We start from the raw sequence: 23,790 nt of genomic DNA on the forward strand, positions 1-23,790 counted from the left end.
TGATGATCCCATTCAGGAGATACCTGGTTTCATCCAAAAAAGAAATGTGTACCACAACTAGGGTCTTACCTACTGCTATGGTATCAGACAATGCTGGAGTCCCCACAGCAAAGGGGAAAACTCAAATAGCTGATTAGTAGGATTAGATGCAGAGAGGGAGTTATTTTCAGCCCTGGAAGCTGAGTCGAACTTTCCCCAGGTCTTGGGTTCTTCAGTGAATGCCTGGCCTTTGGGGCTCTCTCTCAGAAGTGACACCCAATGAATATTGCTTAATCTATTATCTATCCTTTGAGAGACAGAGTACAGGGACTGACCTGACTTGAAGGATGGCATGGTGAATTATCAACTGTTTGACCACACTGTCAGCCTAGACATGGTGTGTGAAGGTGGGGCCCCATATGGCAACTAACAGTGTAAACACCAACTGCACACCCTCCAGGGTGAACTTGTGTTTGTTGGAAAACCACTTTTATTTTTACAAAGTCCTGGGCTGTTCAGTCTCCTGCAGTCTAAACATTCAGTACTTTCCTAGTGGGTGATCAGGGAGACTGGTTTACTGTCAATTGCACAATACCTACATGTCTGGGTTGGGGAAGGTGGAGGCATAAGGACTCAAGGGACTAAGATGGTCTGTTGGATGTATTCCAGCAAATAAAACTAAATTGGATTTCTGATGTTTCAGGGTTTTGAACTGGTTACTATCACCAGAGAGGCTCTATGCTCCAGTATAAAGTAGGCATGAAGAAGGTGATTGATATGTGAAAGAAAGTCACTCAGTCATCTAGCAGTGTTACCAACTTTTGCCTTTAAGGCAGTGGCTTGTTCAAACTTTCTGTTAGTGTCTCACTCCAGCAATGGTTGAAGCCTATTATCTTCACCACATGCACCAGATAACTTTTCAAATAATGGACAGCGTAGTTTTCTGGCATGACTCCCCAGTATTCTAAAGGTTAACAAGGTTTCACCCTACTGCCCTGAATAGCGCTTTTACTCAGTCATGCTGCTATACTCAGGCATCAGCAATTATTTTGGAGTGACTTGATTCAGATGTTGGTGTCCACCAACTGGGTTTGGAGGAGGAGTTTCCTAAGGACATAATCTTAGCATTTTTTCTTCTCCATTATTTGCTATCTTATGTCTATTGTCCTTTCAAGAATGAACAAGGCTGTGAGCCATTCACCCCATTTTCAAATAGAAAGGTATTAGCAAATTGGTCTGAAGCAAGCAGAGCCTTAACATATGTTTGAAACATTTTAGAGGATGTGATATCTGGGAGTTATGGAGAGTTCTTCTGTGGGGTTTATTGCCCATCAGGCTACACGCCGAGCAGCAGACTGAAAGCTTCATTGTTGCAGGTCCTCACACACTCCACTACTGCAGTATCTTTTTAGTCAGAATGCATTTGTGACCCAAACCCTGGCAATAATTGTATCATCTCCATGATGGGAGAGCTGGGCTACAGTTAGTTATCCTCTACCTCATGAGGGACTTGGTGGCAAAAATACCTGGTCTGATGCAGATAGGACCCTATCAGTCCCCTCGAGGCTTAGAGAAATTAAGGCTGAGTAGAGGGTTTGTTTGTTTTATAAGTGGAGAAGGGCTGGGGAAGAGAGGCAGTTTCCTCCACATGTAGCTAGAGTTAGGTCTTTATCCACTGACCCTCTTTACAATACAAGGATAATATTTTCAGAGGTGCCTACATCCCATTTACAAAAAAGGCTTAAGACTGGATCTAAAGAGCTATTTATGCACCACTGATATTCTCAGACCCACTGCTCAGCTGCTGCCTAACCATGTAGGCACCCTAAATTTCTACCAGTAGACATATGCATTAGCCACCTAAATCCTGATGCCACCTCACAGCTGAATAGCTGCTCAGAGCCCTAGCACAAGGCAAAGCAACATCATTTTAAAACCAGGCATTCCACTGCCTCTGTCAGCAGATGTCATAGGCCTTGTCTATACTACCAAGTTTTGTTGCCAAAAACTGCCTTTTGGCAACAAAACAGCAAGAGCGTACACACTACAATGAGACTTGTCGCAAAAACCGCCCAGTTTTGACGACAAAAAACTTCCACCCCTATGAGAGATTTGTGTCTTTTACCCTCCCTTTATTCTTGACAAAGAGCCAGTGTAGACACTGCGGATTGTTCTGTCGACAGAACTGGCTTCCGCCAGCATCCCACAATGGCTGCCTTGAGTGCTCTACTCACAGTTTTGATCTCTGCTGCCATGCAGGCACATGCCCCTCCCTTTTCAAAGCTCCGGAAAAGTATCTGTGTGCTGCTCCGTTTGGGGAACAAATGGAGAGCAAATCATTGGAATGCTCCTGTTCTGCCCTGCACTAGGAACACAGCAGCAGGCAGACTGTTGCTGCAGGGGGAGGGGAACAGACTTGTGCTGCTTTGCCATTCCTCAACATGGAGAGCTCACAGAACTACTCATGATGCTGCTCTAAGCAGCTGAGGGGGCTGTGGGAGAATCCCGAGAGAATCCCAAGATGCGCAGCGATCAGCTCTTCCTTCCCACAACACTGCACTGTGGGATACATACCCACGGTGCATTGCTCACCCTGTCAATGATGGTGTCCCCAGTGTGGACAAGATCTGTGGACAGAGGGAGCAAGCGTGAACGCTCTTTGGCAATTTTTGTTTTGTCAACTTTTGGGTGTTGACATAAGTTTTGTCAACAAAACTTGGTAGTGTGGACAAACCCATAGATGCTCTTACAGTACAACTACTGGATGATACCTTGCACAAGAGGGAATGGCCCAGAATATCCAGTAGCCCAACAGTTTTGACCTTCCTTTGAACTGTGGGAGACTCAGAGTTGAATTCCCACTTTGGAGCAGGGACTTGAAGCCAGGTTTCCCACTTCCTGGATGAGTGCCCTAAGCATTGGACTATTGCAGGGGGTGGGCAAACTACGGCCCGCGGGCCACATTCGGCCTGCAGGATTGCCACCCCTGTGGCCCCATGGGCCCCATGCTGCTCCCGGAAGTGGCCAGCACCACGTCCCTGTGGCCCCTGGGGGAGGAAGGGAGAAGGGGACAGAGGGCTCTGTGTGCTGCACTCGTCTGGCCAGGAACGGGGAACCGCAGCCAATGGGTGCTTCGGGGGAAGTACCCACAGGCGAGGGCAGCATGCGGAGCCCTCTGCCCCCAGGGGCCGCAGGGATGTGGTGCCAGCCACTTCCAGGAGCGGTGCGGGGCCAGGGCAGGCAGGTAGGGAGGGAGCCTGCCCTGGCCCCGGCGCGTGTCACTGCCACCCCGGAGCCGCTCCACGTAAGCAGCACTGGGCTGGAGCCTGCACCTGGAACCCTTCCTGCACCCCAACCCTCTTCCCTGAGCCCTCTTGTACACCCCACACTCCTCCTCCACCCCAACCCCTTGCCCTGAGCCCCTTCCTGCACACCACACCCCCTCCCGCACTCCAACCCCCTGCCTACAATTTTCCCACCCAGATGTGGCCCTTGGGCCAATAAGTTTGCCCACCCCTGGGCTAGTGCATAGCCTGGGGTGGGTCTCAATCTCTCCTGTTGAAGCTGTTCTATTTTGTATAAATAATTAAATATTCATGGCTCGGAGAGACCGTCACACTGCAGCCCAGTGCTCAGTTAGGGCATTTACTTCATCTGTGACAGACTTGGGTTCAAATTGGGAATCAAACCTGGGTCTCCCACATGCCATGTGAATGCCCTAGCCACCAAGCCAGAAAAGTGCCTAAAGTAAGTCAGATCTAACTCCAAGAGAGGGTTTACAGCTGAGAGTCCCAAGCAGGAGAGACACTTAAGGCCTAGATCAATGGGAGTTAGGGACCTAAATACCTTTGAGGGTCTAGGTCATAAGCCCTGCCCTTTTCCCTACATTTTGTTCCTGGTTAACTTAGGTGGCTTCCCATTCAGCTTGCTGGCTTCTGAGGATCTCGGAGGTGTCTAATGCTTTCCAGACATCATATGGGGAGCCTGGGTCCGTAACTCAGGGCCAAGAATCCAACTAGGTGGCAGGGCCCTAGAAGTTAGCAGTTGCAACGCCTAAGATCTAGCCCTTAGGAACCAAAGTTTTACTAAAAGTCAATGGAACTTAGGTGCTCTTGAGGATTCTACCCTCTCTCCTGCACTGTATCTGCAACCTACAGCAGCTAGTGCCCCATTTAACTTCCACTACCCACACCAAGCCTTGGGGCATCAAAGCCCTCAAGCCATGGTTTAGCTATCAGCCTGGAACCAAGCAGCCCAAAATCCATGTACATTTCACTGGATAGTCACAGGAAAACAATTGTTGATGGTGTTTAGGGTGACTGAAGCTTACAATGAATTTTGTGTATTAGGCATTTAGGCCTAAATCTAATCTCGGTCTCACTGGAGTCACTTCAAATAGTTTGGGCCTTTTTCTAAATATAAAAGAGGTTTTCTGCTCTCCTAACAGCAGTTACCACCACTCCAAATTCAGCTACAGATTTAAAAGGAAAGTGGCATTTTCTCATCTCTCCACCCTCAAATTAACTTCAGCAAAGCAACAGACAAGCCCAAATGGGTGGGGACTTGCCCCCAACATTCAATTTCTCAACACAAAAATTGATGATGTTGCTGAGAGCAGTAATCTTTGATTAAGGATAGTGGCTTGGGGCCAAATGTGGCAACTATTTAGGGACAATAGGGCTTGTGAAGGTGGGCTATTCTGGTCCACAGGAAGCACCCAAGCAGTGTATCTGGCCAGGGACTGATGTTATGCTAAGTTTACCACTTAAGAAAAGCTGCAGCTTGTTTTTCTTCCCAGTCATTCATTCTCATAAAAAGAAAGAATAGCACTAGTCTGTTGCTGGGACCTAGCCTACAAATCCTTCACTTCCAGCAATTATATTTTTTTAAATTGAATATAAATCAGGAAAAATTAAGCCATTAAGATTTTCTTTGCCACATAGGCAAGCTAAAAACAGTTTAGCAAATGACCAATTTCACACACACACAGGCAGCAAATCTAAGCTAGCAAACAATGGAATTTGATATTGCTGAAGAAACTGCACAAGAGGAGCTTGTTGATCAGAAAAGGAGGACACTATTTCTGCCTGTAATAGGAACGAAACCTAGAAAGATTAACAAAAGCTCCCATTGGTGTGAAACAGCTTATGGCCTGTAACTGTGCTTCCATTTTTTCATTAGAATTAGTACTAGAAAGGAGCTGTGTGTATAAAGTATTTTATGCCTCAGACATCTCAGGTGATTACATTACAAAGGGAAAAAAGGTATAGTTACTTTTGTATTAATATCACATACCGTTAGATTCCAAATACTGTTCAACTTTTAGGAGTTTGTTTTCACAGTGAGCATTAAGAGCTCCCCTGTCACAGGGAAGATGCAAGGAGGTGGTAAAGCTGAACAAAAAACGCAAACAGCTAGGAGAGAGAAGCTCAACACGTTAAGGTCTCTGGGCTAGCAATTTTAGGGGTCTCTCCAGTAGCTACAGTTCTAGAGGTGCTACCAATGGTGGGAGTATAGCACCATGATTTCACCACCATGTTATCTAGACCATCTGTGAGCAAAATTAGATGGCACAATTGTACAAATGCCTGCAGGTATTGTACACTAACATTCCCTCTCTCCACCCTCACATTGCTAGCACCAGTGAAGAGTAAAATGGCTACTGCAAATATAGCCTTAGGGTTCAGTTATCATGCTTTGATCTTCTAGAGCAAGAGCTCTAAAGGGATCTAGATTTTAAATATTTTTTTAAATTAGGGAAAAGAGTACCAAAGATTCTTCTCAAGGGGACGGCTTAACTGGTGGATATATGTCTAATTATCTTTGATAGATACACCCCATAAAGGAATATACCAGTGGTTCTCAAACTGTGGGTCGCAACCCCCTTTGAATGGGGTTGCCAGGGCTGGCTGACTTAGACTTTCTGGGGCCCACGGCTGAAGCCTGAGCCTCACTGCACAGGGCTGAAGCCAAAGCCCGAGGGCTTCAGCCCCAGGCAGCAGGCCCCCTGCTCAGAATGGTGAGGCTTGGGCTTTGGCCCCCCGACCCATGAAGTGGGGTGTGATGCAATGAAGTTTGAGAACCCCTGGAATATACAGACAAATTCCCAAATGGAGTGTGGTTGAGGATATCCACTTAGTGCGCAAGTCCCAGTAGATTGTACACAGGCCCCCCCCCCCTTTGTGATTTTCTTTTCATGACTGAGATCCCCAAGCTCATCTGCCATAATGGTAGAGTTCCCTAGATGATGATGTGGGAAACTGTCTTCCACACAGACAACCATACAATGTAGACTAACTCAGGATTTAACTGCTATCAGAATTAGGGGAGTGCCCTATGAGGTTCTTGGCTGAACACATGCAGATGTACATACTCTGGTTCTTACTTTTGGACTGCAATTGAAGATTTTGGAGTGCGGGAGAGTGAAGATAAGACCACACTCTTGTCTTGGCTAGCACATTAACTCCTCCAGAGAGAGGCCAGTGCTATTCTTTATGGCCAAAGAACTTCTTCCATTGGTTCACCCCCAATCAGTAGGCAACTTGACTGAGTCTAAGGGAATATCACAGCATATGTGAAGGTCTTGTAAGGGATAGCCATCCTTTCTCCTCACTTGTCACTACACTAGCTCCTTACATTCTCTCTCTCTTTCCACTATTTTCTTAGGTCATGTAGATACACACAACCTGCAAGAGAATGCAGGAGGCTAAAGCACCAGGGATACAGTTCAATTAGCCATAGGAAAGAATTTCAGATGTCAAGGTGTTTTTACATCCCTCAGCCACATTTTCTTTGATTTCATCAGAATTTCCAGTCTCAACCAACAGAACTATCTGGGGGAAAGGACACAGTATTTGAAATGAACTCCATTTCTGTGGTAGATTTATATACCGAACAACAGAAAGTCTTCTGTGACTGTTTCAGCTGAGTTGATCTCACTGAGGGTCTAGATCTGTTGGGAAGTTATTTTGGAAGTCTTCTTGTTGGGAACACTTCAGTTTGGAAAGACAAGGTGCCAGCCCAACATAGGATTTTTAGAAATAGGCCTAAGCAATAATCTGACTTTTAATTGGGGGGGAGGGGCGGGGGGGGGGAGGAGAGGAAGCATAAGGTTGCTCTAAGGCAGCTGTGGCACCATCTGAAAGCTTTGGGATTTCAACTCCTTTCGATCTGGATATAGTTGTAGATCCTGAATACAGTCTGCACAGAGTCTCTTCTAGGACAATAGTCAGGTGTCCATGGTTACTGCTGGATAGGCCAACAGTCTTTTTCATATCACTGACCATGAGGTATTGATGACTCAGCTATAGATCATGGCAGCAATAGTGAAGAGTTAAACTCAAGTAGCTCATTCTCCCTTTCAAATCCTACAGTGCACCCAACTGCTAGTATTAGATAGCCGTTCATCTGCACCAAGCACACACACAGGCTTAGGATTCCATTGTTTCTAATTTGTCACTGGTCCTTTGGATGCATTTCAAGGTGTAGAGGCAATGGACCACATTGCAACCCGTTCCAATATTTAGATTGCCCATTCTTCTAAATTTGCTTTTCCTTGCAGCTAGAGGATGCCATGTGTTCTGGTGACCTAGATCTTAAGATCAGTCCTGCTAAAACAGAGTTCATAGTGGTGAGCTGGAGAGAGACATCCTTCAGCTATGACAGGTTACATCAGCTCCCTCAAGTGTGGATATAAGGTCAGTTTTTTGGGTAGGCTCCTCATGACACCAGGACATCCAGGAGAAAGGAGTTTCTATCTTCCTTACTGGTAGCTGGGAAAGGGATTATATCTTCTCGCCACTGGAGTTCTTGTGCCACTGCTCCATGAATTTGTCACTTTGATTAGATTATTGCAATGCTCTTTCTCTTATCTTTCTCTCACACAACTTCAACTAGTGCTGACAGCATCTTCCTGCTTAGTTTGTGGCATGTCCTGTGTGAAGGACATGACATGTCATGGCCTGTATTAGGTAACGGTTTGAATGTGATTCGAAGTGGTGTTTTTTTATTTACAAAATCCTGCATAGATTTGGTCCTAGTTATATTGGAGACAGCTGTCCCTGTATGCACCAGCCTGAATTGAGAACCTATGGAAGACTTCTGTGAATAATCCCAGTATTTTAACTATTTGGCAGGGACTTCCTTAGCTCCAGAATTTGCTTTTAACGATAATTCAAGGTTAAATGTGTTACTTTTTGATAATACTAATAATCACATTTCCTCTCATGATACAACTTAATTACTTCCCCCCACCTACATGGTAATGTGGGGAAAGAGGAATTGGTTTTTAAAACATGACTATAAGCAGAAAATGTAATTTGATTTTTTCACTGGATTCCAGAGATTATGTCATCACCTAAATTAAACTAGTTTTTGCATTCAGGTTAACAAATCTTAAAATTGAAATTTTAAACACATGGAGACAATGTTCACATTAATATTTATGCAGACAAATTGCACATGTAACATGCTATTAAATATTCCTTACTGTATATGCTATGCAACATACCTAACATTTATATACAGTAACTCCTCACTTAACGTTGTAGTTATGTTCCTGAAAAATGCGACTTAGAGAAACGATGTTTTTAAGCCTTTTTAAGTAGATCATTAAGTTGAGACAGCAGCTGCTGCTAGCAAGCTCCCTTCATCCTGAGTCCTGTCATGTCCTTCCCCCCCCCACTCTATGGCGATGGGGTAAGTGGGGGGCAGGAGCAGGGGGGAGGAGGACATTAGCACCCCTCCCCAGCCCCCGCACAGCAAACAGGAGGCTCCTGGGAGCAGCTCCAAGGCAGAGGGCAGGAGCAGGAGGGACAGCTGAACTGCTGGCAATTGATAGCCTTCTGGGCGGCTGCCGCACAGGGAACTTAGGGGAGTGGGGAGCTGATAGGGGGGCTGCCGGTCCACCCTGGTTCCAAGCCCCCACCAGCCAGCTGCAACAGGCTGCTCTTTCTGCAAGTGGTGGACAAAGAAGGCGGTTAAGGGAGCATTGCGCAACTTTAAACGAGCATGTTCTCTAATTGATCAGCAACGTAACAACGAAATAATATTAACCGGGACGACTAAGTGAGGAGTTACTGTATTAGCTTTTTCTTTTTCCTTATGCATGTGCATTTAAGTTGTCAATCTTAACAAGTTTGCATCCAGTCTCTTAAAAGACAAGAAAAAGTGTCTGCTGAAGCATGAGTATGACAACTGTCAAAATGACTAAATATGCATTACAAATACAACTTCCTCCAGGAACTGGTGGACACTGGAAGAGGGAATGAGAGAGGGCTGTCAAGCCTGATAGAAGGGAAAGGGCTTAGCAAGGCTTTGGTAGTCCTGCATCACTGTATAAATGTATTGGTGCAGTTAACTGATTATGCACATATCTAGCTTCTATGTGAAAATCATATTTTGTATGCCATTAACACTACAAGTGTACACTACATTTGAATGGGATGGCTGAGGCAGAGAAATGTTATCAAACCTGCCTGATATCTTTCATTGACACAAAGGCTAAAGAGGGTAAAGCAAAAGCAAAAAGTTCTAGCATCTCCTTTTCCCATCAAGTTTCAACTGACACTGGAAGGGCCAGTAGATTTATCAGGCTCTCTGCTGAGCCCTTCCAAGCATCCAGTTCACACATGACATATGCAGTGTTTTCTGGTGCAATACAATTCCTGTGTGTCCAAAATAACATTAATAGTCTAATTACATGCATGGGTCAGACTGAGCTGTCACAGATTCATTACCTTTTTGGTGGTCCTATAAAACTTCTGCATGAATCTGAGGTTCTACTTAAAGTGTTTCTAAATCGTATGGTTGCAGGAAAAACAACAACTTTTAAGTGTAATCTTTTGAGTTTCAGCCCAAGAAAAGGCAATAATTGGAGAGAGGTGTTTAAAACAGTCTCTCTCCCCACCAAAAAACATGTACTAATATTCCTATTGTAACAGAAGCATCACAAACCACTAAAGCAGCAGAAATTCCCATTTCATTCCCTTTTCACTTCTCATACGGCAACTTTCAATTCTTGGACTGAAGTTTTCCAGGTTTGATCTCTTCCCAAAAGTTTTTAGAACATTTGAAATAAAATAGTTCAATTTCTGCTCCTGTGAAATAAGCTTATCAACAAAAGTTGTGTTCTTTCCAGCTCATATAATATCATTAAGGTAGGGCAGCACATGACTACCAATAATTATATTTTGCAACTGATTCTCAAATTAAGCCATCTGTTATACCTATGAAATTCTATGGCCTTTCCAGCCACACAGGTGTAACGAAATACACAGCACAAATTTTAATTGGGAGAGAAAGTGAAGGGAAGTTGTCATTTAATGTCAGGTTGCACAAGTGACTGCAATTGGACCTTGATTAACAATTCTATTGTTGTAAGTACCAGAAAAAATTCCAGTTTACTCAACAGGAGCAGTATTATTTCTGCATAGGCAAAAAGACTTACAGAAATGTGTGGCCTCATTTTAAGGTAGTAATCACAGATGGCTCCCACTGACATCAGTCACTGCAGGTTCTCGGTACCTCTAAAACGAGGCCACTATTTCTTTTTTTATTAGTTAGCAGATATGACCAAAACAGATCAGATCTGCTGAAGCACTATTTTCAACAAAAATTAGATTCTAGATGCAGAATCTAAAGTAAGCACTCATGTGTGATGTTTTCTTTATGAATGAGCGAAATGTTTACTCAAAGTGATAGTGATCTTAACAGCATGTAACAGAATCATTTTATATAGTTAAAACTATGCTCTTTAGATTGTAATTAGAACATTAAATTGAAGTTTCCCATTGTCTCTCAACCCAGTTTATATGCTTATTGCAATGTATTTTGACTAACCAGTGCATCTGAGTAATGCCAGCAAAAAGGAAGTCCTCATATATCAACTCCCTCCAAGAAAAAAAAAAAATGCTGTCACTGAAGTTTTCAATGTGCCTCACTTCAGTTTTCAAAGTATATACAAAAATAATCCATTACATTACATACCTGAAAATGTTGTTCGTCTGAAGATGTACGAGACAGATCCACTCACTTTGGTTTAGGGATCTCAAGCTTTTGGCTTACAGCAGCCAGGAATAATCTGTTTAAAAGCCTCACCACACAGCAGTAGCAGGTCTCAGATATATGTAACAGACCACTGCCCTCACTTAGTTTCGTAGTGCTGAGGCACCTTTATATAGATTAATACAAGCATCCCAATCTAGTGCAGATAGTGGAATAATGTGAACACATTTAAAATACACTATGGGACTTTTCCTAAAGGCTATAGTCAAGCCACAATGTAAAAGTTCAGATGTGACTCTAAATTTGATCCTACCATTGTCTGTAAACAGCTAAAGAAGGTTTCTTTAAAAATGTGAACTGCAAAGAAATAAAATTGTGTGGGTGGGTGGGAGGGGGGTTACCCTATACCACTCCTTTCTGGTCATACTTTTGACTTTCAACCTAAGAATTCTAATACTTTACCAATGATAGATAATTACGGTAGAGCTGTATCCTTGTTTTAGAGAGAAGAATGAGGTGTTTATGTCATGTCTGTATTGCAATTATGGGTGTGACTACAGCTCGAATGGACATACCTGCGCTAGGTTTAATCCAGCTAATTCAGGTACTGGAGCAGTGAAGCCACAGCAGCACATGTGATGCAAATCCATCCAGAACCTGGAGCAATTACTCAGGCAGCTAGCATTGTCATGGTTTCACTGCTCCAATACCCATGCCAGCCTGTTATTAAAGCGAGCTTAAGTCTTGTCTACTCAGCTTCAAATCATGCCCCTTGACTGCAGTATAGACATACCCTCAGACAGCACAATGACTTGCCAGAGCTCTCAATGCATGACTGTATTAAAGCCAGGATTTAAACCCATGTCTCTGCATATTCAAGTCCTGTGTTTTAGGCCCCAGCCCATCCTTCCATTCTAAAGCTGGCTTCATTTTTACCACTTAAATATTAGAAATATCAGATCCTATTTTTGCTGAAGATCTAATCTAATGCGTTTTCAATTGAGGGTTTTATATACTGATGGCCCAATTATCATAGTATCTGAGGAATTCAGTCATTTTAATATGCTTATTGATTATACTTCATACCTGGGCCAAGGTTCAATTTGTAAGTTGTTTATAAAGAATAAACAAATGATTAAATAGATTTTATAAGCATATTACTGACATGAGGCGAAAGTGGTATAGATGGTTATAAGTCATGGTAAGAAACCTATTGCTGTTGGATTCTAACAACTGATTAACCCTTTATGAGCTGTAAATGGAAGCGTAATATATAACCTACTTATCCTCAACAACCCAGTGAGACAGAGAAGCACTATTATCCCCATGTTACACATGGGGAACTGAGGCAGAGAACTTAAGTTGTTTGCCCAAGGTCACACAAGAAGACTGTAGCAGAGCACAGAATTAAACCTGGGTCTCCTGTGTCCCAGGCCAATGCTCTAACCACTGGACCATCCTTCTCTAGGGTTTGGAGAACTGAAAGTCTAGTTTCAATCTAGTCCATCAAAAAAAATACTGAAGTCTTCCAAGGAAGAGGTTTAAATTAAAGACCTGATCTTGCCAGTGAAAAAGGTAGAATTAATTTAAGATAATTAAATGCAGCCATTACTGTAAAGGAGCGCAAGAAAGGGAACAATTCACTTTTAAAGAACTAAAAGACTCCCTGTAGTGGAAAAAAGGAAGGCATATATTCTCTTTTTAGCTCAGCAGATAGGTCTCTCTGCATTATAGAATTTCTTCACAAATTTCATATCCAGACGCAGGTAGAGAAGATTTCAATAGTTCAGGCTGGAGGCCCTGAACACATGAATCCCTGGCCTATTTCAAGTGTACAGATGGTCAGACAAGTGATAAAATGACTGAGCTATGTCTGTGCCCAGTGTATCTTCCAGGTCTTTTAGTTTACCAACCAAAAAAAAATTCTGTCCTATCGACAAGGAAGAGGCACTAGCCGTGTAGCTACTATTGTTGCTCACACAACAGAAATGAAATATAAGGTTTGATCCCAGAACCGCTACAGCTGATAGAAACACCGGACAAGTATTATACTGAGTTCACATTTACAAAAAAAATCTGCACTTAAGTGAGTTCTGTAGAGAAGGGAATTATTCTGTATATAGAGGCAAGTACTCCTTGCCACCTTAATAAGAATGAGAAGATTTTTAGTGTCACTTTTATTATAATCTTATTTCAAACCCACACAAATTGGATCTAGGAAAGTTCTGCACCAGAAATGGTCTGACTAGTGATATGCTAGTGCAGATTGCTTATTGATGCCTCTCTTTCAAAAGGTGGCACAATTTCATTGATTTTACAAATTCTGAAGTGCCTTTAGATGTTTTGCTGCTTCCCCATAACATCCAAATGAATGAGGCAGTGAAGAACATCCTTTTGGGAAGAGAAGTCTTGTTTACAAACAAGCTGATCTTATTTACTAAGAGCTTCTAGAAGGCATAGAAGTCAAGGAAATAAGACATACCTGTCCATGAGACAGATCAGGATTAAAAACGGGAGTGCCTGTGCAGAGGTATTTTATGAATATAATCAGGACAAATATATAAAATGAGGAATACTCAGCTGGCCCTGAACATAAAATCTTGTCTAATGCAAGAGAAGAGCAACTTGAATAGAAGCCTCAACTAGATGGAAGTGGTTAAAAATCAGGAGCCTCCCCAAAAGTCATGCTTCTCAAATAGAAGGGAAAAAAAACTTTAAATTTAGTGATTTGAGTCTTGATTTGAAATAACATCTTTAAAAACAGTAGACTATTCAAAATTCACTTTCCTACTAAAGCAGTTCAAGGATTACAGAGCTAATCACTGTCAATTAGCGAGGGAGGAACGGATGATCAAGTCATACATTACGCCTCTTCATGGGCCCCATACAACTGCCATTTTTTATAAGAAAGTTCTTTTTAAACCAAACACTAAAGAAAACTCAAAGGCTACCATAAACTAGAAGCTTGAGATCCATAAACAAGATGTGGAGAACTATTCAAAATACTTATTTTAGAGAAGGAAATGCCTATTTACACAACAGTCCCCATTGTTGGTAATTTGTTTAATCTATGATCTATAACTATTTGAGCATGAATATGTTAAAAAAGAACTACACAAAAATTGCTATTATGTATTCACTAACTACCTAGAACTTTCACATTTAATTCTCTTGATTTCTCTTTAATCCCCCAATATTTTCTACTAGGATCTCAATTTTGCCAATCTTATTTTGTAGTCTGTGGGAACAGACAAAAAAGGAAAACCTTCCCTGGCCCTGTATCACACACCTCAACTCCAGGCAACCAAGCAATACTATGCTAGCTTGTAAAGATTCATATGTGGAGGTGAGAAAAGTCATGGCATTCCTGAATCAGTAAAAACACCTGGAAAAAAAAGACCTTATAATGAAAGAAAAAGTGTCTTCTCAAACAACTGATTTGCTAGTGACATTACAGTGCAGTAGTTCAACCTTCTATGGGTCACACTTAAGGTTCAATTTGCAAATCAATCCTAACCACATGCTATAGTTTTAGATTTATCCGTTTATACACAAATTTGCCCATGTGAAAGAAAACAGTTGAGTGCAGAGGCTTACACAACTGCACACACATCTAATAGCACAACAACTCTGTCTACACTACAGGATAGGCAGTGTCTTGGAAGTAGTTTGTGACCGGTTCTTGAAAAATGTATCAGCTAATATTCAAAAACAATTGTTGAAACTAGGTTTTTCAACAAGTGTTTTCAGAAGAGTTATGCACCATTCATGCCATATGGCACAACTAAATAATCTGAAGCAGTATAAAAATTACTATGAACTGTTTCATGACTGGCAATTTTGTAGTGTACACAGGACTGTCTATATAGGGCATAATGTTCCAAGCTACTCATATGCTTAAGGGTAATCACTTTAGACATCTTCCTTACACAAGGCCCCCTGATAAAACAAATGTGCACCTCTTACAAGCCATTATTCTCATGGAGCAAGGCAATGACAGAATACTAAACTAATCTTAAGGTTAAGGTGAGTGATTTTTTTTTTTTTTTTTTTTTTTTTAAAGAGGTACAAGCTAAAAAGAGCTGCTACAGGATTTATGAAAAAGCTGGTCAAAGGCCAGTTTAACTTTTTTGTTTATTTATTCCTCAATTATTAGAAAGTGGGAACATTCTGCTAGCCTTCCCAAATTCAAGGAGGTAGCACTGATACTATAAGTTAATGAAACTGGAGCATTTAGTACGCAATGACTACTAGCAATATCAGGGTTTCTCATTAACATATTACCATACCAAACTAAAAGATATTCGGAGCAGTCCTGAAGTAAAATTGAGGAGAGAGATTTACTCCACAAACAACGGAATGCAGTGGTTTGTAAGTTTGGGCAATGAAGATTGTTATTTTTTTTTTTGTCAAGCCTTCTCATTTCTGTCATCCACAGCCTTCACCACGGATTTGTTTGCAGCAACCCCATCTGATAAACACTGTTTTACAGATTTTCTAGAAACAGACCACACTTCTAAAAAGTTATATACAACCAGAAAATATGATTCAGCTCAAGCTGCACTGACTGAGTCAGCAGATTAACCGGTATCTCATCCTGTGTTTAGTTCTTTATAGGAAGATAAAAGTTTCTTGGGGAAAAATAAATAGCAGTAGTCACTAGTTTTCTGAATGTTCTGCAAAATGACTTCTTGCAGAAGAGGAAGGGAAAGAAAGAGTGTGTGTTTGTTTTAAGGGGAATACAGAATAGGGCCTTGAAATACATGATGTCTATGCTATCAAAACACCAAGTGTAAAAGACAGATGGAGAAGACAAGGGAGAAAATTCGCTATTGTACATGTGAAGGACACATGCTGCAAGTTGTATCACATCCCATTGGGATGTAACCTAACACGCCCACCAAGTTACTGGCAGTAAAAAATAATAATGGCATTAGTTGCACAGCTTTTTTGTTAAAATTACAACTTCACTATAATTCAAACTGTTGACTTCTCTGGTTAAGGGTTCCACATTCTAAGTGTTTTTAACAAGACCAAGGGCTTTAAGACGTTGAATTTATTGAAAATGAATGCTAGCTTCGCAGCTGCTGCATATTTCATTCTAGCAAATTAAAATTTGCAGCTTCTAATCTCCAGGGAGAACAAACACTTATTTTCTGCTTCAGGTATAAAAGACAGGTTGTGGTTTGTATGGAAACAAACAATGGAAAGTATCAGTGAAAAGGCAAAGAGCACATTTTGATATAAGCAGTTACTAAAGTAATATCTTTTCAATTTTCAAAAACGAGAGACAATACAGGATTTTGATTTTGATATTTATTTTTAGCAGGATGTGTGTACTAATGGATGGTGACATCATTAGGAGATACGTCCATGTCCACCACCTGCAACAGAAGCTAGATAGATGTTAAAGAAATCATACTTAAAGCTATAAACAGCACTACTTACCTATAGTGGGGTTATGACAGTCACCTTAATAAACAACTGGGTTAGCTTTTGATACAAATACACACGACCAATATAAACTTACCAGTTGTCAAAATTCATTTATCAAGTTTTAATTTTAATGCATACTGTACCTTGATTTTAACAAGCTGTTAATTTAGAGAAATACCCATTATAAATCCCCTGTTATTTAGAAAAGGTAGATATACTCATGCAAAACAAGGCTACATTGTTCTTAAGTGAAAGAAACTTACCTGTAATTCTCTTCAAAAGATAAGAGATCCATACATTTAAACCTATCCTCCAGTTTATGGCTAGCAGGAATTCCCCAGACTTTCAAATTCTAATGCTATCAAACCACTTCAGCAGCAGATGGCATGCATCCATTGTTCCTGCTGAGAATATAGCCCCTTACTCTTTTTACATGTCCGCAAATAACCAGGTAGAAATTATATAAAACAACACCCCAAAACTCTGCAAGAAAGGTGATGTTATAAATGTACTTTCTGTAAGCAAGAGGTAAGTTTTCACTTTTGTAAAATATAATCATCATCTCCTTCTAAAGACTATAAGCTTCAGGATTTTTATCAAAAGACTGTGCAGTAGCAATAACTGGCTACAAAAAGCAAAATACAGCTGTCGAATTTCAAAGCCTCACAATGGTGACAATACAAAAAAAACTGAAGTTTGAAGAGTAAAATCCAAACAAACCCAGTTCTAGAAACATCTCAAACATACATACTTACCTGAGAATCTATAAGCTTGGAAACAAGTCCTTTTAGACAGTTATGACAAATCCAAACTCAAGACGCAAAGCTGAGTCCAAGCAACAGTGATTTATATGCACAGGCAGAAACTCTGTGCAGCTGCATTACGAAGCTCTTTGACAGGAACTGATTGGAAGCGGACTACAGATAACGTGCATATTCTAACTACACCTTGGCATTTGAGAAACAACAAGAATACAGTCAGCTAGCCATACGTACAAGTTCTCTTGAAAACATCTTGATCTATCATGTAAATGTATACTCAGGCACTTAAATATGTTGCTTGATTATTTTAAGGATTGCTTAGCATCCAGCAGCTCCACTGAAATCAACAGATGTTGGGTGTTGATGCTTTTTGAAACTCAGGCCTCTTCTTCAAGTGTTTGAATGAGGATATAGGAGTAACTTTAGACTGCTATTTAAAAAAAAAAAATCTTGGTCCATAATTTTTTCCGTAAGAAGGAGTTTATATATAGTCAGTGGCTCAAAAAAAGTCTTTAGAAACTGAACATCTTGTGAAACCAGGGATTTTTAATAGCAATTTATAGAGAAACAGATTACTATAGCAACTGAACAAAAAGTGGGCTACATTTTACGAGTGTAAAGAAAAACAGAACAGCGTATAAACTTGCAAACTCGGTCTATAATTAAAGAAGATATTTTGCATGAGACCAGGCAGAAGATCCTGGCAAACTTGTTCACACCAGACCAAATATCATTGGCATTTAAAGTTAAAGGCTCAGACAGACTCATGAGCAATTACAAGGACTTAACACAGCCACCGAAGCTTTACTTTGTCAGGAGCCATAACAGAATGAGACCTTAGATTGGGATGCAGAAATTCCCTGGTTCTGTGAGATGAAATGTGGCAATATGTACAATCTATTGAGTTTGGTCAAGACCTTTGTATGCTTCTTCCCATTCCTTTTGATAGCCAAGATATTTCCCAACAAAACAAAGATATCTATTCACAACTGTAGTCCCAATGTATTTTCTGGTGCAACAAACCACTGACTATTTAAAGCGTGTGGTGAGTCTTTCTGGGGTGTCCACACGAAAACTTCTCATGACTCTCTGGTGAATGGCTCCATCACTACAGTCTATTATATAGTAGCATGGCCTAATTGCAGTAGTGCTCTTCCACGTCAGATAAAGTAGTCACGTGGGAAATGTGTCTTAGGACCCCACCAAATCAACAGCAACATGATGGGTGTTTGTCCTCAGATTAGGATGAAGAGGGGTTTTTTGTTCACTGATCCTTCAACGTATACTGAGGTTCTCAGGTGAAAGTGTGCCATGGATACCATGAATACTATTGGCGCCATAAGAGCTGAGATTTCCAGCTTGGTTCTTGATAACTAAAGTCTTTTGTTAAATCCTTCCCATGTCATACAAGTCCAAAACACTGCAAACTAATACAAGCTGTGTCAAACAGGGTCCCTTTGCTCCCAATGGTCCCTTAAAAGCTGGGACTTGCAGCCAAATTCTTTCATTTCTTCCACGAGACATACTTCATAAGTCAATCATCCAAACAGGCGAAAATATTTACTCTCATCTTCTTGGATATATTGTTGCAATGGTTAGGTATTTTTATAAATTCATGCTGGTGTGACAGCAGCCTAGAAGACAGCAGTGAATTGGAAGCACTGTCCAGTATAAAAAAATTGGACACATACAATACTATATGCATGTCTTGCTATATGCACATAAACATTCATCAGATGCAGAGTGACCACTTCTAGCTGAGACAGAATCATTCCAAGACAGCAAGAACATCAAGTGTCTTAATATATCGGGTACAGATACCAAGGTACCAACTGCTGCTAGAGCACTGGAACTTTCAAGTAGGCTAGCCTTTGAGACAAAGTTTTAGATGGCTAGAAATTATGGGTCATACATCACTAATAAAACCAAAGTCAAATCCCAAGAGATTCATCAAGTCAAGTTGTGGACAGGACCCATGGGTCGGACTCATCCACCCCCATTTTTAAGGGACTGAGTAACAGAAGGTCTAAGTCAGTCACATACAAGTCACAGACAAGTCAAAGGCAGAAGTCTAGGACAGACACAGTTAACTTTTGGAGTTGAGTGGCCTCTCCAGATGCAGACCTTGACCTGCATTGAGAGAAAGCATGGAGCACTTTTAAGGATGTATGCAGATCCTTTATGTCAAAACCTCAACTCACTCTGGATACTAAGATGGGTACTTGGCCTCATGGGTGGTGCTGAAGAAAAACTGTATGGCCAATCTTATTGGACCTTGTGTCAAAGTAGGTAACATTGGAAGTTATGACAGCTGCGCTAGATTCTGAAGCACTTTAAGACTTGTGCATTGTAATCTTTCATGTTAACTTGCTGGACTGAATGCAAGCTTCTGGTCAGTCCAACAAAGGTAACTCTGGGACGAGAGCGCTTGCAGCAACACTTGGATGTAGATCACACAATCAGCTAACTCACAATCCATCTTAAAAACATCTTAGACAGCAGGGGCACCTCAAAGCAGTTAGACAACTCTGGACATTTTTCCCCAAAACATTATGCACTTCTGAGGGATGGGAGGAAAACATGGCTCTTTATATGAAATTATGATACATCATTAAATTATGTAATGTAGTAATTCAGTACTACAGTGATTGACACCTTAAAAATTCAAGCAATAATGAAATCTTATTTCAGAACAGAAAAATCAAGCAAGACCTTAGCTGGGTGAAGAGTTAAGCTCCCAGATCCCATGTAGCAAATTATTTTGTTTGAACAATGCAGATAAGAAAGCTCTGTTAAACTTAGATAAGCCCCCCCACAAAAAAGAAAGCTGTGAACAGAGCTTAGAAAAAGCAACCACTGAAGGCTACAACAGTAGAACCACCTGTTGACATAGCTGTGTTTACACCAGGGCTTTTGTTGGCATAGCTATGCCAGTCAACAATGTGTTTTTGTTTTGTTTTTTTAAAACACCCCAACCAAAATAACTACACCAATATAGCTTTTCAGTGAAGACCAAGCGTAAAACAATAATCAAAAGAACTTTTTCAATATCAGAGGTAAAAAAAAAGGAAGTGAGCTAGATATAGAGGGAGAACTTTCCCTCAACATACCACCTAATGTGGAAGTGGCTTAATGGTTTTAGAATTTTGAAGCTAGGAAATTCCTGCTAGTCATGTGCTAGAAGCGGGCACCTAATATTTACCTTTGAGAGAAAGTTTAAACCAACTAAACATTTATAAGATAACCATTAATTTCATGAAGAACATGGACTAACTGAACAAAATATTACGCACTTCCAACTTATGCTCTTTTTCTGCAAGGACTTCTTTTTGACATCGCAGAAAGTCTGATAACATTCGAGTTAATTGTTTTCTATCATCTATTTCAGCCGCCAACCTGCCATTGTAATCCGCCAGTACCATACAAGCATCATCTACCATCTTGGAAAGCTGTTCTCCAGATTCCTTATCTAAAAGACAAGTAAAGAAAAAAAAATAGCAATACATTACAAAATCTTGTCAGGCTCTCTCATGCTCACATTTCAGTTACTGCATCCCCATCTCTCACCTGTTATTCTGTCTAGTAAGGACACATCTTGGACCTCTACAGGCAATGAAGCTATCCTCTGATGAACTGCTGCATCCCCAGAGGCTGCATTTTCTAGTTCTTGTAATGCTCTAATGAGATCTGTAGTCTGAAAAAGCACACGGCCTTAGAACTGGTTTAGTCATCAAATCCTGATACAGAATAATGTCAGCATCATTTCACAATGAGTTTATGGGATGCGATTTGACAGTATCCATCTAAAAACTACTTTGCCAAAGTCAGCATTACCAACGTCTTCCCTCCCTGACCCAAAAGAGGTAAAATGTCAACATAACAGCTTTAATTAATTCCCCATGGAGCAGCACTGCAATGTTCCAAATGTTAAGAATGATCCTCCTGCTAAAAAAGGTATCATTTTCCTTTAAATTCTTGCAGTAGGACAACTTTTAAATATGAAGTACAAGGTTTATTGGTAATGACTACCTGGGGGTATTCTTCATTTTTACTCTGTACTTTTAAATTGTTTAAATTAAGTGCAACATATTAAATTACTTTTTTCTTAACTTTTCCTGGTAGGCACATCATACCATAAAAGCATAGCAGTAATTTCAATGGTAGCATATTCATGAAGTTGAGCTTAAATCAAAGTAGTAAAAAGAAATTATTTGCTGCAATAGGGTGTACTAAATTTTGATTATCTCCAAAGCCCTGTTCTTAACAAAAAAACCACACACACACTTTACTGTTCTGGCATCCCCAGTTATAACTATAAAAACCCTCTGGGAAGAGAAAGTGACATAACAAAAAGCCATAAGCACAACATAGTGACAAGTATGTAAATTATGAAAGTCCTTGCATATAGAGTAAAATAAACTGTGTTACATATTATATTGTTATGGATAATAATTTGATATAATTGTATAATCAATATTTTACATTTACAATAGTCCTATCTTATGTTTATTTCTTCACTATTAACTTTGAAAGCCAAACATTTTTGGTATTTTAAAAATATATGTAAAAACACTACAATTTAAAAATGTTTAAAAAGTGTCAAGTTTGCTAAAATTATAAAATGCTAAGATACTGATATAGTTTGTAGCCAAGATATAGAAGTATTGTAACTAAGAAAGATATTTCAGTACCCCTAAAAGTGAGAAGTACACAACAGATTGTTGTAATGAGTATTGTAAAATACAAATTAAAGGAATCGTAAATCTTCAATTAATCCTCCACCTCCCCCCAAAATTTAGAGATTTACTTATAACAATGCTTTAAGGGCCAGTACCTCTGCCCCAGAGAGGTTCCTTTACACCACTGGAGAACCACAAAGACCATAAACCAGTTCCAAAGAGGGCAATAAAGATTCCATCAGCATGGCGGAAGCCTCTGGAAGCATAAATCTGGTATAACCCACTTGATACCTATGAACCACTCTAATATAAGGAAGTGCCTGAAGTAGAGTTGGAGTGCACAGCAGTCCTTCCCTAGGGGAGGCCTCTGCAGCCAGCATAGTTGAGAGCAGCACTGGGGCTTCCCCGAGTTACACCAGGGGCTGTTTTGCTCATGATAATCCAAGGATTGGGGAAGAATAAAGGTTGCATAAAGCCATCTTTAATCAGCTTTCTAGCTTTGAGTGTTAATTTGGCCCCTTAAAATGGGACTCAATGCCAAGTTGGTTCTGTATTACTCAGTGACTGAAGGGTTTATTTTTAAACATATCCCAAACCTTATGAAATGATAAAAGTTTATGAACACAAGAGACTTCTACCTGTGGAGGGTCACTTGGAGAACTTTGTGCTGAACAGTTATTTTCATCAACTTTTATCTGTTCAAATGTGCGCTTCCTGGCCTTTCTGTCACCATCTAAAAGTCAAAGTAGAGACCTAAAAATCAGTTCAGGAAACAATACATTTATTTAAAGAGACTGAAACACACATACACACAGAATACTTACACAAAGCTTGCCTAAGTTGTTCCAATACATCATTTTCATAAACAGCCCTTTCTTCCCAAATAGAGAGCACTCGGCCAAGGTGCTTCTTACAACTCTCATCAGACTCACTGTGGGGGAAATAGTAAAATCACCAATAAAAATGGTAGAGGTACAACCCAGTAATAAACAATTCAGCCTGTATAATCTTGCATCCAAGGATCTGAAGTATTTTACAAATATCAAAGAATTAAAGCTCCCAACACCTCTGAGAGATAAAGATCCTCATTTGCAGAAAGGGTAAAGGAGGTTTTGACTTGTTCAAAGTCACCTCACAATACGTCACATTGAAATAAAGGCCATGTCTACTAGCCCACCAGCCTACTTCAATCACTGAATGCTTCACAGTGCCTTTAAATCTAGTGAAACATGATAGATCAGTTTCGCCCTTATTCTATTAGCATTTCATCTTTTTTTACAATGAAGTCCTATTACATAAGATGATGCGAAAGATTCATCTACAGATACGCTTTCTAGTTTAAGTGTTAAATAGCTGGATTGCATTCAGAGAAATCATATGCTAGACCTGTATCATTAAGGAATAAGGAATTATTGTAACATACAATAACTTGAATGAATGAAAAAAACATTTACCCTCAACCCAACACAAAAGACAAACACAACCGACAGTCTTCCAATGTGAAAAGATGATTATCAGGCTAATAAACTTTATTCTGATTGAGGTGCATGCATAGGCACAGGAACTATGGTGTGGGGGGTGCTGCAGCACCCCTAGGCTATATGCGGGGTCCCAGCTGCCGGCCCTCCTGCGCCCAGGCTCCAAGCCCCAGCCTCAGGCCACTTACCCCTTCCGGGTCCCTTCATCCCAGAGACACGGCCCTGCTCCCGGTCCGAGCTCGGGGGGTAGGGGAAGGGCCACAAATAGGGGTAAGGGGGCTGGCTTTCAGCACCCGCACTATTAACAGTGTTCCAGCACCACTGGGCATATGCTAAAGAAGATTGACATGTATGCAAGATCAAAGGAGCTTTTAAACTAAGAGGTGCAGGGAAGAAATTGAAAAAAAAAAATTGATTTCAGATCTAGGATAGGGTGTTTCCTTTAATCAGGAT

General features: G+C 40.7%; 1 protein-coding gene across 4 annotated transcripts in view; it reads right to left on the reverse strand.

The window, feature by feature from the left end:
* RPRD1A (regulation of nuclear pre-mRNA domain containing 1A) overlaps nt 1–23,790 on the reverse strand; it is a 62,665-nt gene that overhangs the window by 19,138 nt on the left and 19,737 nt on the right. For 2 of the 4 annotated variants that reach the window (XM_065398027.1, XM_065398028.1), the window contains exons 3-6: nt 22,684–22,790; nt 22,498–22,592; nt 20,748–20,874; nt 20,474–20,649 (exon numbers count right to left, since the gene is read on the reverse strand). In XM_065398027.1, the coding sequence (XP_065254099.1) occupies nt 20,474–20,649; nt 20,748–20,874; nt 22,498–22,592; nt 22,684–22,790 (505 nt within the window). Of the gene's footprint in view, nt 1–15,818; nt 16,380–20,473; nt 20,650–20,747; nt 20,875–22,497; nt 22,593–22,683; nt 22,791–23,790 lie in introns of those variants that run through there. The other 2 variants (XM_065398029.1, XM_065398030.1) reach the window with 2 other exon arrangements.

Source organism: Emys orbicularis, chromosome 2 (genome assembly GCF_028017835.1).
Source record: "Emys orbicularis isolate rEmyOrb1 chromosome 2, rEmyOrb1.hap1, whole genome shotgun sequence".
NCBI lineage: Eukaryota > Metazoa > Chordata > Testudines > Emydidae > Emys > Emys orbicularis.